This window comes from Callorhinus ursinus, unplaced genomic scaffold (genome assembly GCF_003265705.2).
Source record: "Callorhinus ursinus isolate GAN/ISIS: 27379988/994484 unplaced genomic scaffold, GSC_fseal_2.0 scaffold10, whole genome shotgun sequence".
Classification (NCBI taxonomy): domain Eukaryota; kingdom Metazoa; phylum Chordata; class Mammalia; order Carnivora; family Otariidae; genus Callorhinus; species Callorhinus ursinus.
This window is the reverse complement of record NW_027397072.1, coordinates 24,467,801-24,479,997: the sequence shown is the minus strand read 5'-3', so window position 1 is coordinate 24,479,997 and position 12,197 is coordinate 24,467,801. Positions and strand designations below refer to the sequence as shown.

The following is a 12,197-nucleotide window of genomic DNA, read 5'->3' as shown; positions in this document are numbered from 1 at the left end:
TCCCTCTGCCTGCCTCTGTGCCTACTTGTACTCTTTCTCTCTATCTGTCAAATAAATAAATAAAATCTTAAAAAAAAAAAAATAGCTTGTTGGCAGGAGAGTACCTCTAGGGTGAGAGAAGCCAGAAAGCCTGACTGGAAGAGATTTGAGCCTTCAAATCACTGGAAGATATTTGAAACCTAGCCATGTATGTTTTTGCTAGCTTATTCCAGAAAACCACAGTCTAAAATTTTGAAAATTTTCCTAATTGTTGAAGGTATTATTTTGTTTTTTTGTTGTTGTTGTTATAGCTGAGAATAGTAATAATAAATATCATACAGTTAGGAACCAGGTTTTACTACCAATTTTGCAACCCCCCCACTTTTATCCGTACTAGCTCTGGACCTCAGTTTCTTCGTGTCAGATGGTCCCAGAGGTCCCTCATCACCCAGAAGGTCAATGATTGAGAAGTTTGGAGAATTCCTTGAGAAAAGGAGAGGACTCTACCTTGTGCCTCAAGACTGGTGGCAGCCAAGGGAGTTCCCTTGAGCTGTGTACAATCTTAAGGACTGCCGGTATTTTGAGAATGTTGGTTTCTGGAGCTCTATCAAATGAGCTGTAGCTTCAAACATGAAGCTCTATTATATGACGTCTAAAGGCCACTTATAAGAGAATTGTCACATGTACATGATACTTCATGTGGTTCTTTGTTGAATACACAAACCAGGCTCGTCAGGACTCCTCCGTCATCTGTCTGTGCCATCCTTGGAGCAATCTAGACTGCTTAACCGTGCCAGTAAGCCAAGCCCGAGGAAGTGAGGGCTGGTGATTCAGTAAGTCTGACAGTGAGCCTGGCCCGAGCCTGGTGCTATCCAGAGAGGATGATACTCGAAAAGTATCATCCAGCCAGGAGAAGTGGGGGCCGCAGTGTGCGGGAAGGACCCTTGGACCAGCCGCATGACCCTGGGGTAGTCTTTTCCCTTGCCTCAATGTTGGCCTTTTCACCTGTCCAGTGGGAGAAGCAGTTGACCTCAAATGTCGTTTCAAGTCCTGATAGCCTTTAACTCTGTGAATATCACCTAGCAGTGGACATGCCAACCTTCACCTGGGGCAACATAAAACCAAGGAAATGGTCATCTGCCATCAGGCAAAATGGCTCACATAAATATGATCTCTTATAGTAAACAAGAAACTGTGTTCAGAAAGGGCATGGCGGTGCAAATTCTGAATCAGCTAGTGTGTGTTGGGAATTTCTCCATTGCAGGCACCTGCATCACTTCATTGAGTCCTTCCAGCAGTTCTGGGAAGTTAGTCTGATCACTGAGATGGCTGAGGCTCAGAGAGAGGGAGAGAGTGCCCTGTACCGCACATCTGGCAGGTGGTGTAATTGGAGTCAAATCTCAGATCTTGTGCTCTGTCCCTGAGAAACAATCCTAATGATATTAAGGTCACTTAATGAATAAGATCTATGGGCGTAGATACATAGGAGAAGATTGTAGGGCTGGGTGGGACCACAAAGATCACCATTCAACAAGTGAGGAATGTTAGGTCCAACATCAAGGCTATCGTGCATCCTGGCAGTCAAACAGAAAAATAACCCCCCAAGACAAAATCACAGTCATGTTGCCATATTTTAAACTAGCAGCCAACCTGATGATTTGCTTTTAGATGCAGATTCTATGGCTGAGTATCCAGTTGGGTAAACTCTCTCATGGGCCCCTGATGGCCATAGAAACCTTGCCCATCCCACCCTCAGCTCCCTCAACTGTGACCCCTAGCCCTATCCAAGAAACACAGCCAATATTCCAGAAGATGTTAGGAAACCTAGATGGGAAGTTTGAACCCCAGTCCTTATTGCATGTGTAGCCTTGGCTTCCTGAGTCAACACACCCACGGGGGTTAAGGCTTGGATCTTAGAGATATGAAGTCTGACTCAGTCCTCACTCAGGGCATCCCAGTTCCAACTCCTTCACGGGCAGCTCAGATGCTCCAGGTCATGTCCTGCCTCTAGCTTGGCCCTGCTTGTCTCGCCATGGGTCTAGTTCCTGACCTGCCTCACTGCAGGTCTTGACCCTTACTGGTATCCGTGGCTCTGAATGAGGGCAGCTATTTCTGCTGCCTTTTTAGTCCATAGTTCCCTGTTTGTGAGATACTGACATCAAAGTCTCAGGGTCCCAGGAAGGAAGCAGGTCAGTGAAAGCCCACTCAGTCACTTCATATCTAACTTAGCCGTAACTTCACTGCTCTAAGCCCAGGGTCTTCTAAATCTGTTAAGTAAGGGTAAGAATCCTGCCTACTTCATAGGGATCAAATAAGATAACAATGTAAGGGGCCTGACAAACTGTGTCTGAACACAGAAAGCCCTCAGTAAATATTGTAAATTATGAAAATACTTCCCATGGGCCTTCACGGAGGTCCTCCCCTCAAGGATCCTCTATAAATGCATACCCAGTGCTACCACAGCCAAGAACATAAGTCGTCTGACCCCAGGCTTGTTTCTGAAACACTCATAATAAGAGAAAAAAGGAAAGAAGGGTGAGGTATCATAGGATTGATAAACATGGCGTTCTTCTCTTTTTTATGACTCTGCTCTTCACTCTGCAATGTTTGTTTCTAAACCTCATGGCGGGCTGACCCTGAGAGACATCAGCCAGTGGGTTCCTGTGCATCTGCCCCAGGACAGCAGCTTGTAAGGATCCTGGATACCAGCCAGCCTTGGAAAGAAAATCTAAAGAACTAGAGGCTGCTGGTCCCCTCACTTGAAACTGACTTGAGGTGACTGAGGAAACTAGTGGGAGATCTCTGGGTTTCCAGGGTCAGGGTCAAGGAGGCACAAAAGGCCTTGATCCAAAGGAGTTTTTTGGAGCCTGAGGTAAGTCTGGATCAGTCTACAAAGGAGGACTGTTGGATTTTCTAAGCCTACCCAAGGGAAGACCTGAGTGTCCAAAGGACGTCATGTCTCCCTGTCACCTTTACGTGGCGTTGTAGACGGTGCCTGGAACTTCCATGGCATCTCCTTCATGCAGCTCAGCCTGGGAAGACCCCCATCTCTGCTGATTAGCCGAGGTGGCTTCCTTGGTGCCAGCCTTAGCATGACTGCTTGGGTGGTCTCACACATTCCTAGAGACTAGACGTCCCCCCTCAGACTCAGTGTGTGGTCATGGCCAACTCCTCTGCAGCCAAGGGCATTTGATAAGGGAACTGGGCATCCCTCCAGGCAGGGCCATCACAGGGTTTTCTGATCTGTTTCTGTAACATTCTTCGGAATGGCTGCCTTTTAGACTAGAACAGTGCCTTAAAGCTAACTGTTAATGAATTCAGTTTTTGAAATGTGACTCATACCCTGGAAGGTTTCAGAAAATAGGTACAAACTGACAAAAATTCACGAATACACACATACATTCACACTTACTCATCCAGGAAGAGTCTTACCTGAGCTTTTCATCTTAATTCTTTGAGGATCTTGAGGTAACCTGAGTCCCCATGGAGTGTGATGCACTTTTGTCTCACTTCATGGGGAATCTGCTTCTAGGGGTGACAGCGAACTCCCATTCAGAGGTAGGCAGAGTGAAAATGACTGATGGTCTGTAGGTTTGATTGTATTTGCCCTGTAGAATCACCGACCTTCAGAGACGGAGGGCAGAATAGAAGATATATTTCTTTCATTTTCTTCAAATGCAGAAAACTAGGCATGGAGAGGCAAGCAGACTTGCTGGGGTCTCTCAGCTGCTATGTGCAAGACCAAGCCTGGAACCATCCTCACTGCTGTACCTCCACAGCTCTTGATACCCCTCTCAGCAGGAAAACTGTTTACAGAAGATTCCATTACCTTAAGCTTCTTTCATGATCCAAGTAACTAGAAAGTGGGTAGCAATGATCAGGTTCTGGAAGGTATGTCTTTTCTCATTACTGTTTTTCCTCATTGTTTTTCATTGCTCATTCCACTATGTGATCAGCAGGTTCTGGAAAGTATGTCTTTTTCTCATTGCTATTTTTCAATGGTTAGACTCTCCCGGGTCCTGATAGGTAAAATAAGGTTGGGATCTCTGGATTTTTTTGAAGGTCATGGTCGCTTTGCCAAATAGGCCTGACAGAGAGGAAATCTAGATCTGTTGCCTTAGGGTAGAGGACAAGCTGTTGCAGATATGAAGAGGCTGTAGACTTTGGGTCTAATGATAACTAAAATGTAACACTTCACAGGTGTCTCATATATTATTTAATTTACTTGGTTGGCCCTGGATTGAGATTTTGAAACTGTGGAGGTGTGATGAAAAATGCCTGGATCTTCATCATTAACCAGCTTTGGGTCACATTCTGTTCTGCCTTAGGCTGATCCTTTGATCTTTGGGCAAATAGAGTAAACTTTCTGAGCCTCTATTTCCTCATCTGTAGAGAGAAGCCGTCACCTACTTTTCAGTGTGCTTCTGTAGATTAAATGTAGTGACATAAGAAGAACACCTCACAGTCTCTGGAGACAGCTGGGACCTGGTGAATGTAAGTCCCCATGCCTTCCCTTGGGTGGGGACCTGGTTCTGCTGTTGGATTGCTTAAGGCTGACCCCTTCACTGACACCCTGGATCCCTCTGAGTCCTGTCTGTAAAACCGATTCGGTAGTCCTTATCCTACGAGGCGTGGGTTAGAGGACGGTTATGGAGAAAGACGCAGGAAGCATCCTAGGTCTCCAACTTCAGAACAGGCCCTGAGGAACATGATCCTTAACCTGGTGGTTTTAGAGATGACAAGTCCCAGGTGTTATTTCTTGAAAGGCACTGGGGCTAGTGCAGGAAATTAATTATGGGAAATTAAATTGGAATATAGGAAAGCCCAATTCAGTTTCACCCACAATGAACAGTAATGTTAACTTCCTTTCTATTTAAAACCAAAGAGTGTGGCTTTGACAGCTAAAGGGAGGCTGCCTCAGAGCCAGAATTTCAAAATGAACCTGTTTGATAATTGGAGCATGTGTCTAGCTTGTGTCACTAGGCAGGGTTTGGTCTAAACACGGCCAGTTCTCCAACTGTTCAGAGTCAAAGATCCCAGAATGGATGATGCTTGATGCTGGGTTTCTGTGGTCTGTTCATCTAATATGCACCAGACAGTGTCTGACCTTGCATGCCACACCTCTGTCCCAAATAGAGATAGGGTGACTTTAATTGGAGGAGAAAAATCAAGATAGAGGATGGGCCATAGATGTGGAAGCTTTGGGAAAGTCACCTTTGTCAGTGTGGAATGGGGATGGCCAATACCTTTCTCTCCAATCTTTTGACTTGATCATTAGCTAATATGGATGGATCCTTTTGACCCTCTTCAGAAGAGCCAAGGTTAGTGGCTACACTTTTCATTATAATTGTTGTGCTACAAAGTACAAAATGTTGGATCAGTTTTCTCCTTGCATTCTGCAATCAAAACCAGGTGGCTGGCAAGTAAGTCTTGGAAGAGTAAGGCAGCCTACAATTCATGGACATAGCAGCAGCTCAGCCCCCAGGGGAAGGTAGAAAGTCTTCAAAGCTGATAAAATATGTAGGCAGCAAGTGGCACGTCAACTCAAACAGGGCTAGCTCTGCCCATTTCAGCTTGCCATTAGAAAGGTGAATTGTCTGCATTGTGAAAGGGCAAGTGGTATTAACCTTAGGACCAGAAAGATGGCGGCTCATGGAAAGCAGCTGGTTCCTAAACCTCTACGGGCTGAGAAGCAGAAAGATACTTAATAGAAGTGTAATTGAAGGATTCACTCCCCACCACCACCACCTAAACTGAGTTTGGCTAGTGTCAATGGGAATTATTTTACTCCCACTCTGGGGCAGGGCTTAGCTGACTATGTGTGTGACTAAGGGACCACCCAGTGACGGCCGGCTGCCTGCACTAGAATTGACCCCACTTCTCCTCTGTGTTCAGAAATTCTAAACAGCCGGCTCATCTTGGAGGTCAGAAGCAGCTGTTAAAATGCAAAATGATAATTGGGAGTTAGCACCCATTAGCACCACCCCACAGACTGATTTATCAAATTTGCTATAACCCTTCTGAGAACAAGGACTGAGGAATCTTTAAGAAGTCAAATCAGGAAAGAGCTTTAGAAAACATCTAGTCTAGGTCTCATTTTGTAATTGAGGAACTTGAGGCCCAGAGAGGTTAAGCGTCTTGTTCAAGGGAACCAGCACATCGGCGGCAGAGCTGGAGTTGGAACCCGGGCCTCACTGGGCATTTATTTTCCCCGTCACCTGGTCTAAACCCCTGTTTCGCAGCTGAGGGCACCAAGTGCCACATATGAGAAGAGACTGTCCGAGCCTGGACACCAGCCAAAGTCCCCATCTGCTAGTCCAGTGGTCTGTCCTTCGTATCACATTCCCCTTTTCGTCACATCCCCATGGCTGAGGGGAAAAAAATGAAGTAAAATGTAGATGAATAACTTGCACTTTGGCACACATTTCACTTACCCATCAGTGAGCTTTGGGCCCCTATGGGGTACAAAGCACTTCAGCCACTTTGGGTAATGCACATTGAGGAAGGGGAAGGAGAAGGTGAGGGTATCTTAAAATTAGGGCAAACGTGGAATGGTTTGGACACAAGTAGCCCAAGTCAAAGGTCATAAAAAGTCCCAGGGCACAGCCTTTTCCTGCCCCCCCCCCTTAACCCAGTGACCTTGCCCACCCTTCCCCAAGAGACAGTGAGCCCGGACTAGCTGTCCTAGCCTTGGTCATCTTGTGTGGAGGGGGCCGAAGTGTAGATGGTTGGCTGGCAGCCAGGGCTGTGAGTAAGGCCTTTGTTCCCTTTGGCCTTCTCTTCTCAGGTAGGGCAGAACCTGGCCAGGATTTTTCCTGAGCATCTACTGTAGACAGGCTCATGTATACAGAAAGCACATTATCCTACTAGCTCGTACAGTGATCTCTAGAGGTAGGTGTTATCATCCCCAATGTACAGGTGAGGAAATTTGAGACCACACAGGCTGTGATTTGCTCAACCCAGACTTAGAGGCAGACCTACCTGGTTGCAAAGCCAGCATCCAGCCATGTGGCCTCAGACCCTCTCATGTCACCAGGCAACATTCCATGATGCAGAGCTTCTCCAAGTGCCACCTGTTAGCTCTTTTTTCACCTGTCTTCTCTGGAGATACCTCCCTTAACCTGAATTATACAAGGAACTCCTTTCCCCACCCCCCTCTCTCGGTACCCTTTTTAGCCATACGGAGCCAAGCCGGCTGTGAACCTGACCGCCGGACGCCCCAGATGGAGTGAGGGCTGTGGATGAGATAAAGGCCTCCTTCCTGGAGCGGAGGGGTGGTGGGGGCTGGAAGGTCTCCTTGGGGAGACAGTTTGCCCTACTGACTGCTGGCTGTCCTTGCAGGTCTAGAGTGCAGCTTCGACTTCCCCTGCGAGCTGGAGTACTCCCCGCCCCTTCACGAGCTTGGCAACCAGAGCTGGTCCTGGCGCCGCGTCCCCTCTGAGGAGGCCTCCCAGATGGACCTGTTGGATGGGCCCGAGACAGAGCACTCCAAGGAGATGCCCCGAGGTAAGTGTAGGGGCCACCGCAGAGTGTCCCGGCCGGGCCAGGATGGGGCTTGGATGCCCATTTCTGTTTCCAGGTATGAGGCTTCCCTGGCTCTGCTCTCACCTGTTTCCTTTGAAACCTGCTTCTAATACCTGTGCCGTCCATAGGATTCAAGGATCAAGTCGACCTTTTACTCTCTCACCAAGAGAAGGAAATAGGATTTTATAACTCTTTTTCACGCAGATGTAGGAGAAAGTGCTGATCTGTTTGTCTGTGGAGGAATAGAGTTGCCAGGACACCCAGTTAAATTTGAGTGACTGGTGAACAATGAATGGTTTCTTAGTATATCTCATGAAATCGTTGGGGCATACTTAGACTTTAAAAATTGTTCCAATTTCTAATTATATTAAAAAATTCAAATGTAACTGAGGGTCCTCCCTTTTTACTTGCTACATCTGGCATTTCTAATTCGGAAGGTATGGTGTAACTGGGTTAACTGTTAATTTCAAAGCCATTAATGAATATTCAGGCTGTGTTGTAGTTTTGCAAGTTGCTTCCAGTAGTTCTGAGCTATTAATGAACATCGCTTTCTGAATTATTAGGGATGGGAGAAGTTAGGACGGGGTAAGTTGTGGGTACTTGTTAAGTATTTGCTGAGTTTTTAGAGATAGAGGTGGAGACACTAAGCCCTAGTCCCACCTTCAGGTCTCACTTTGGCAAATCTTAGAGCTCCACATTCCTTGGACCCAGGAAACTCTACTTATCCAGAATCGACAGCCTACGTTTCTGATTCATAGGAAGAAATAACCACTGGTGCGGTGATGGACTTACAGAACATTCAGAGTCATACTTTCATTTTGCAAAGCCCTTCCACCTCCACTGTCTCATTTGATTCCAGTGTTGTGAGAGAGGCAGGCCAGATGAGAAGGCGGGGGCTCAGAAAGGGGAAGTGACTTGCTAAAGATCACACAGCTGGTCCATGCTGGTCCAGGTCTGGATGTCCGGTGATGAGTGCTAGGCAAGGACACTTTCTACCACATCGTGTTTCTGTCTTTGCAGCTAAAGCTACTGCGAGAGCCTGCCCTGGGCCCGGGTCTAAGGGGCAATGATCTCAGGCTCATGCTACTGTGAATCTAATGGGGACAGAGCTCAATTAAGTTCTGGGGGAGTTTGGAAGTGGCATGGAAATAGCTGATGCCCTCAGGCTGCTATAGCAGCCTCAAACCCTGAACTGGGAGACGCTTTTCCTTTCTACACATTCTCCCAGGCTGACCTTTTTTTCTGTTTTTATGACTCTTTTCAAATTGCTTGACCTTGATTTATATTTTAAGCTGCTTTCACCTGGATGCTGATGCATATTGCCCAAGGTAGGGGTCATGGTTGTTGTGTGTAGGTGAGTGGCTCTTAACCCTATAGTGCATCTGAATCTTCGGAGAACTTATACAAAGTACTGCCTAGACCCCACAATCTGCAATTCTGATTCGAAGGATCTGAGATGAACCCTGGAAATCTGTATGTTTTTTAAATTTTATTATAAAATCTAGCATGTGCAACAAAGTAGAACATGTGTGCATGGATGGACGATCACAGTGAAATCAACACTGTGCTCTCAGCACCAGGTGTAAGAATTTGAATATTGTCAGTCCATTTACAGCCTCTTCTTTCACCCTTCTAGAGCCAGAATCTCTCCCTTCCCTCAGAGGTAACCACTCTGCTATTTTGTGTTCATCCTTCATTTACTTTTCCTTATGGCCTAATCACTTATGCATGTAGCCCCAAACAACGTATCGATTAGGTTTGTAACCTATTACATAAATGAGATAACGTTGCTGTTTTGTGATTTGTCCATTTTGATGCTCATAGCCTTGGTTCTTTTGGTTTTCAATCACTGCATGAAAGTACCACAATTTCTCTCTTCTACTGTCCTTAGACATTTAAGTTGTTTCTGTGGTTTTGCTATTAACAGCAGCACTCCTGTGAGCATTTTTGCACACGCCTCTTGGCACATGTGCGTGCCCAAGAGTTTCCCTAGAGCAGAGAGGAGGAGCGGAATCGCTGGGACATGGGGTGCAGCTTCCATTCCGATAGACAGTGCTGACCTGTTTTCCCAAGTAGTGGTACCAAATCATACCCCACTAGTGAGGTGTCAGTATTCCTCCCCAGGACTTTACATACTCACCTGTCCCTGATAGTGTCAGACTTGGTCATTTTTGTCCAGCGAGTGGATGCAATCCAGTATCTCTTCAGAGCTTTAATTTCCATGAGACTCTCTCTCTCCCTCCTTTTTTTTTTTTTTTTTTTTAATGTTTGTAGAAGCTTCTCAGGTGATTCTGAGGCAGAGCTAGGTTTGTTATAGTCTTGATGCAGACCCCCTTTCGGACTTACTCCCATTCACCCATCCCTAAGGATGGCTCCAGAGCCTCCTCCCCAGCCTCTAGAAGCAGTCCTGGCAAGACCTGCACTTTTGGTCCTTGTAAGTTTTTTATTTGATGACTACCGAATCGTGAGCACGTTCCAATGAGATCAGGAGAGAGGGACAAGTAGCAGTTGTTCTCAGACTTTGTAGGAGTCAGACTCAGTACATTTGAAAGTTGGTGCTTTTTAAGTTTTTAAGCAATTTTTAGAAGAGCGCCAAAAGATTGCACGTTGCCACTCTCTGACCTCTTTCTCCTTGATCTGCTCTCTTGTGATCTCTGGCATCTGCACAATACCCCGAGTACTAGGAGAAAAACAAAAAGAAGAACAGGAAGGAATTAAAAAATAAACACTCATTCCTCAATGTTCCCAAGTGTGGAAATGTATCAGTGTCTTTAGTTTTTATAGCTGGGTCCCAAGGGCCAGTACCTGCACTGAATACAGACCTTTTCCCATTAGTTAAATCAGTCAGGATTGGAATAGTCATGTTTTAGTGAGTCCTGCCCGCTTCCATCTGTCTGAAAAACAGTCTTCCTAGCATGGTAGCATGCATCACTAAGAATGATGATGTGAAGAGCCACGACCAAAGCCACTGCCGATACACCAGTCCACTTCATCAAGTTCTTTAGTGAACAAACACATCCAAACACAACCTGAGAGAATCTCACCCCTGTCAGAAACTGGTGTTGATTTTTCCTGGGGTCTAATGGAGGGACCTATACTCATATCAGTCTCAAAAACAAGGGAGTAGCCTCCCAGCCTTCATAGGGACACTTCTAGAATGTCACTGATAGGTGCTCAGAACCTCTAGTAATGGGCTGCTCATTGCTGTTTGCTTCAGCTAATTATATCACTACCCGTTCCCTGAAGTAGCGTTGCTCCTCATGAAGCAAGCTGATGTATCTTAGTGTTTCTTGACCATCAGGGAGAGAGGTGGAAGGTGAAGGGAGAGAAAATGACATGCCCAATTTGCACGGCGGCAAAGCAAGGGCCTACATCTCAGTCCTAATGGCCAACTCTTTGGAATGTCACTTTCTCTGTCATTTTGGCAGAAAGGGTGCTGGTGGTGGAGATAAGAAGGAGTGATGGGTGCCCTTTAGGGCAGTGCAGTCAATAGGGATTTCTTAAAACTCAGCATTTATTGGTTGGATGGTATTTAGACTCCACTGCAATATTTCTTGTCAGGGGATATAGAAAGACCAGAAAAAGGCAGTGAGATAATACCAATCACAGATAATGAACTGTAAGAGTATAAATTCTGAATGATTTTAATTTATAGCCCCTGTAGCTGAGAATAATAAGGAAGATACAATTCAGAGCAGCAAGATAATAAAAAGTGATGATCTTGATGGAACACAATATTATAAATTAATAAAATCTTGAGGAATCATCAGGTTGAGGCATTCTATGACTTTTTAAGAAGTGCCAGGGGCATGTTTTTGAGACTGATATGAGTATAGGTCCCTCCATTAGACCCCAGGAAAAATTACTTTCAGTTGGTCTTTTGGTATGTAGTCACATTTTTCTTTTCCAGCAAGACAAGATCTTAGTCTCCAGCATGAACCCTAGCTCTCAAATGGAAAACAGATTAGCAGCTTCACCCCCAAACCCCTCCACACCCCCCTAGCCGTATGCATACCCAGGAAGAATGGGAGGAGAGTCAGCTGGGAGAGGCTGACCCCTTTCCTGTATCAGCTCAGCTCTCTTCCAGAGAACTGATTCTCAAATCTTCGTTTGGTTCAGTTTTTGTCTTTCTCTAACTGACTTATTTGGCTTACCATTATACTCTCTAGCCATATGATTTTACTCATATGTGGAATTTAAGAAAAAAAGAGAGAGAGAGAAACAAACCAAGAAACAGACTCTTAACTATAGAGAACAAACTGATGGTTACTAGAGGGGAGGTGGGTGGCGGGATGGGTGAAACAGGTGACGGGGGTGAAGGAGGGCACTTGCTGTGATGAGCATGGGGTCTGATATGGAAGGTGCTGAATCACTATATAGTACACCTGAAACTAATGGAACGCTGTATGTTAACTATACTGGCACAAAAAAGAAGAAGAAGAAGAAGAAGAAGAAGAAGAAGAAGAAGGCTTGGTTTTCAAAAGGCTGAGAAGCACTGTCCTAGAGTTCTGGAATGGCTAATGATGCGGCCACAGATGACAAGGGTACTGTAATGCCAAAGTGGGGTCCATTCAGCCTTTCGGTCCCTTTCTGTTGTACCCTTGTGCATTAGTTTTTTGTAGCTGCTGTAACAAATAAACACACACTGGGTGGCTTAAAATAACATAAATTGATTTTTTAAATAATTTTTTATT

General features: G+C 45.6%; 1 protein-coding gene across 1 annotated transcript in view; it reads left to right on the top strand.

The window, feature by feature from the left end:
- ALK (ALK receptor tyrosine kinase) overlaps positions 1-12,197 on the top strand; it is a 678,620-nt gene that overhangs the window by 207,728 nt on the left and 458,695 nt on the right. The window contains exon 3 of the mRNA XM_025867990.2: positions 7,321-7,485. Within this exon, the coding sequence (XP_025723775.1) occupies positions 7,321-7,485 (165 nt within the window). The remainder of the gene's footprint in view (positions 1-7,320; positions 7,486-12,197) is intronic.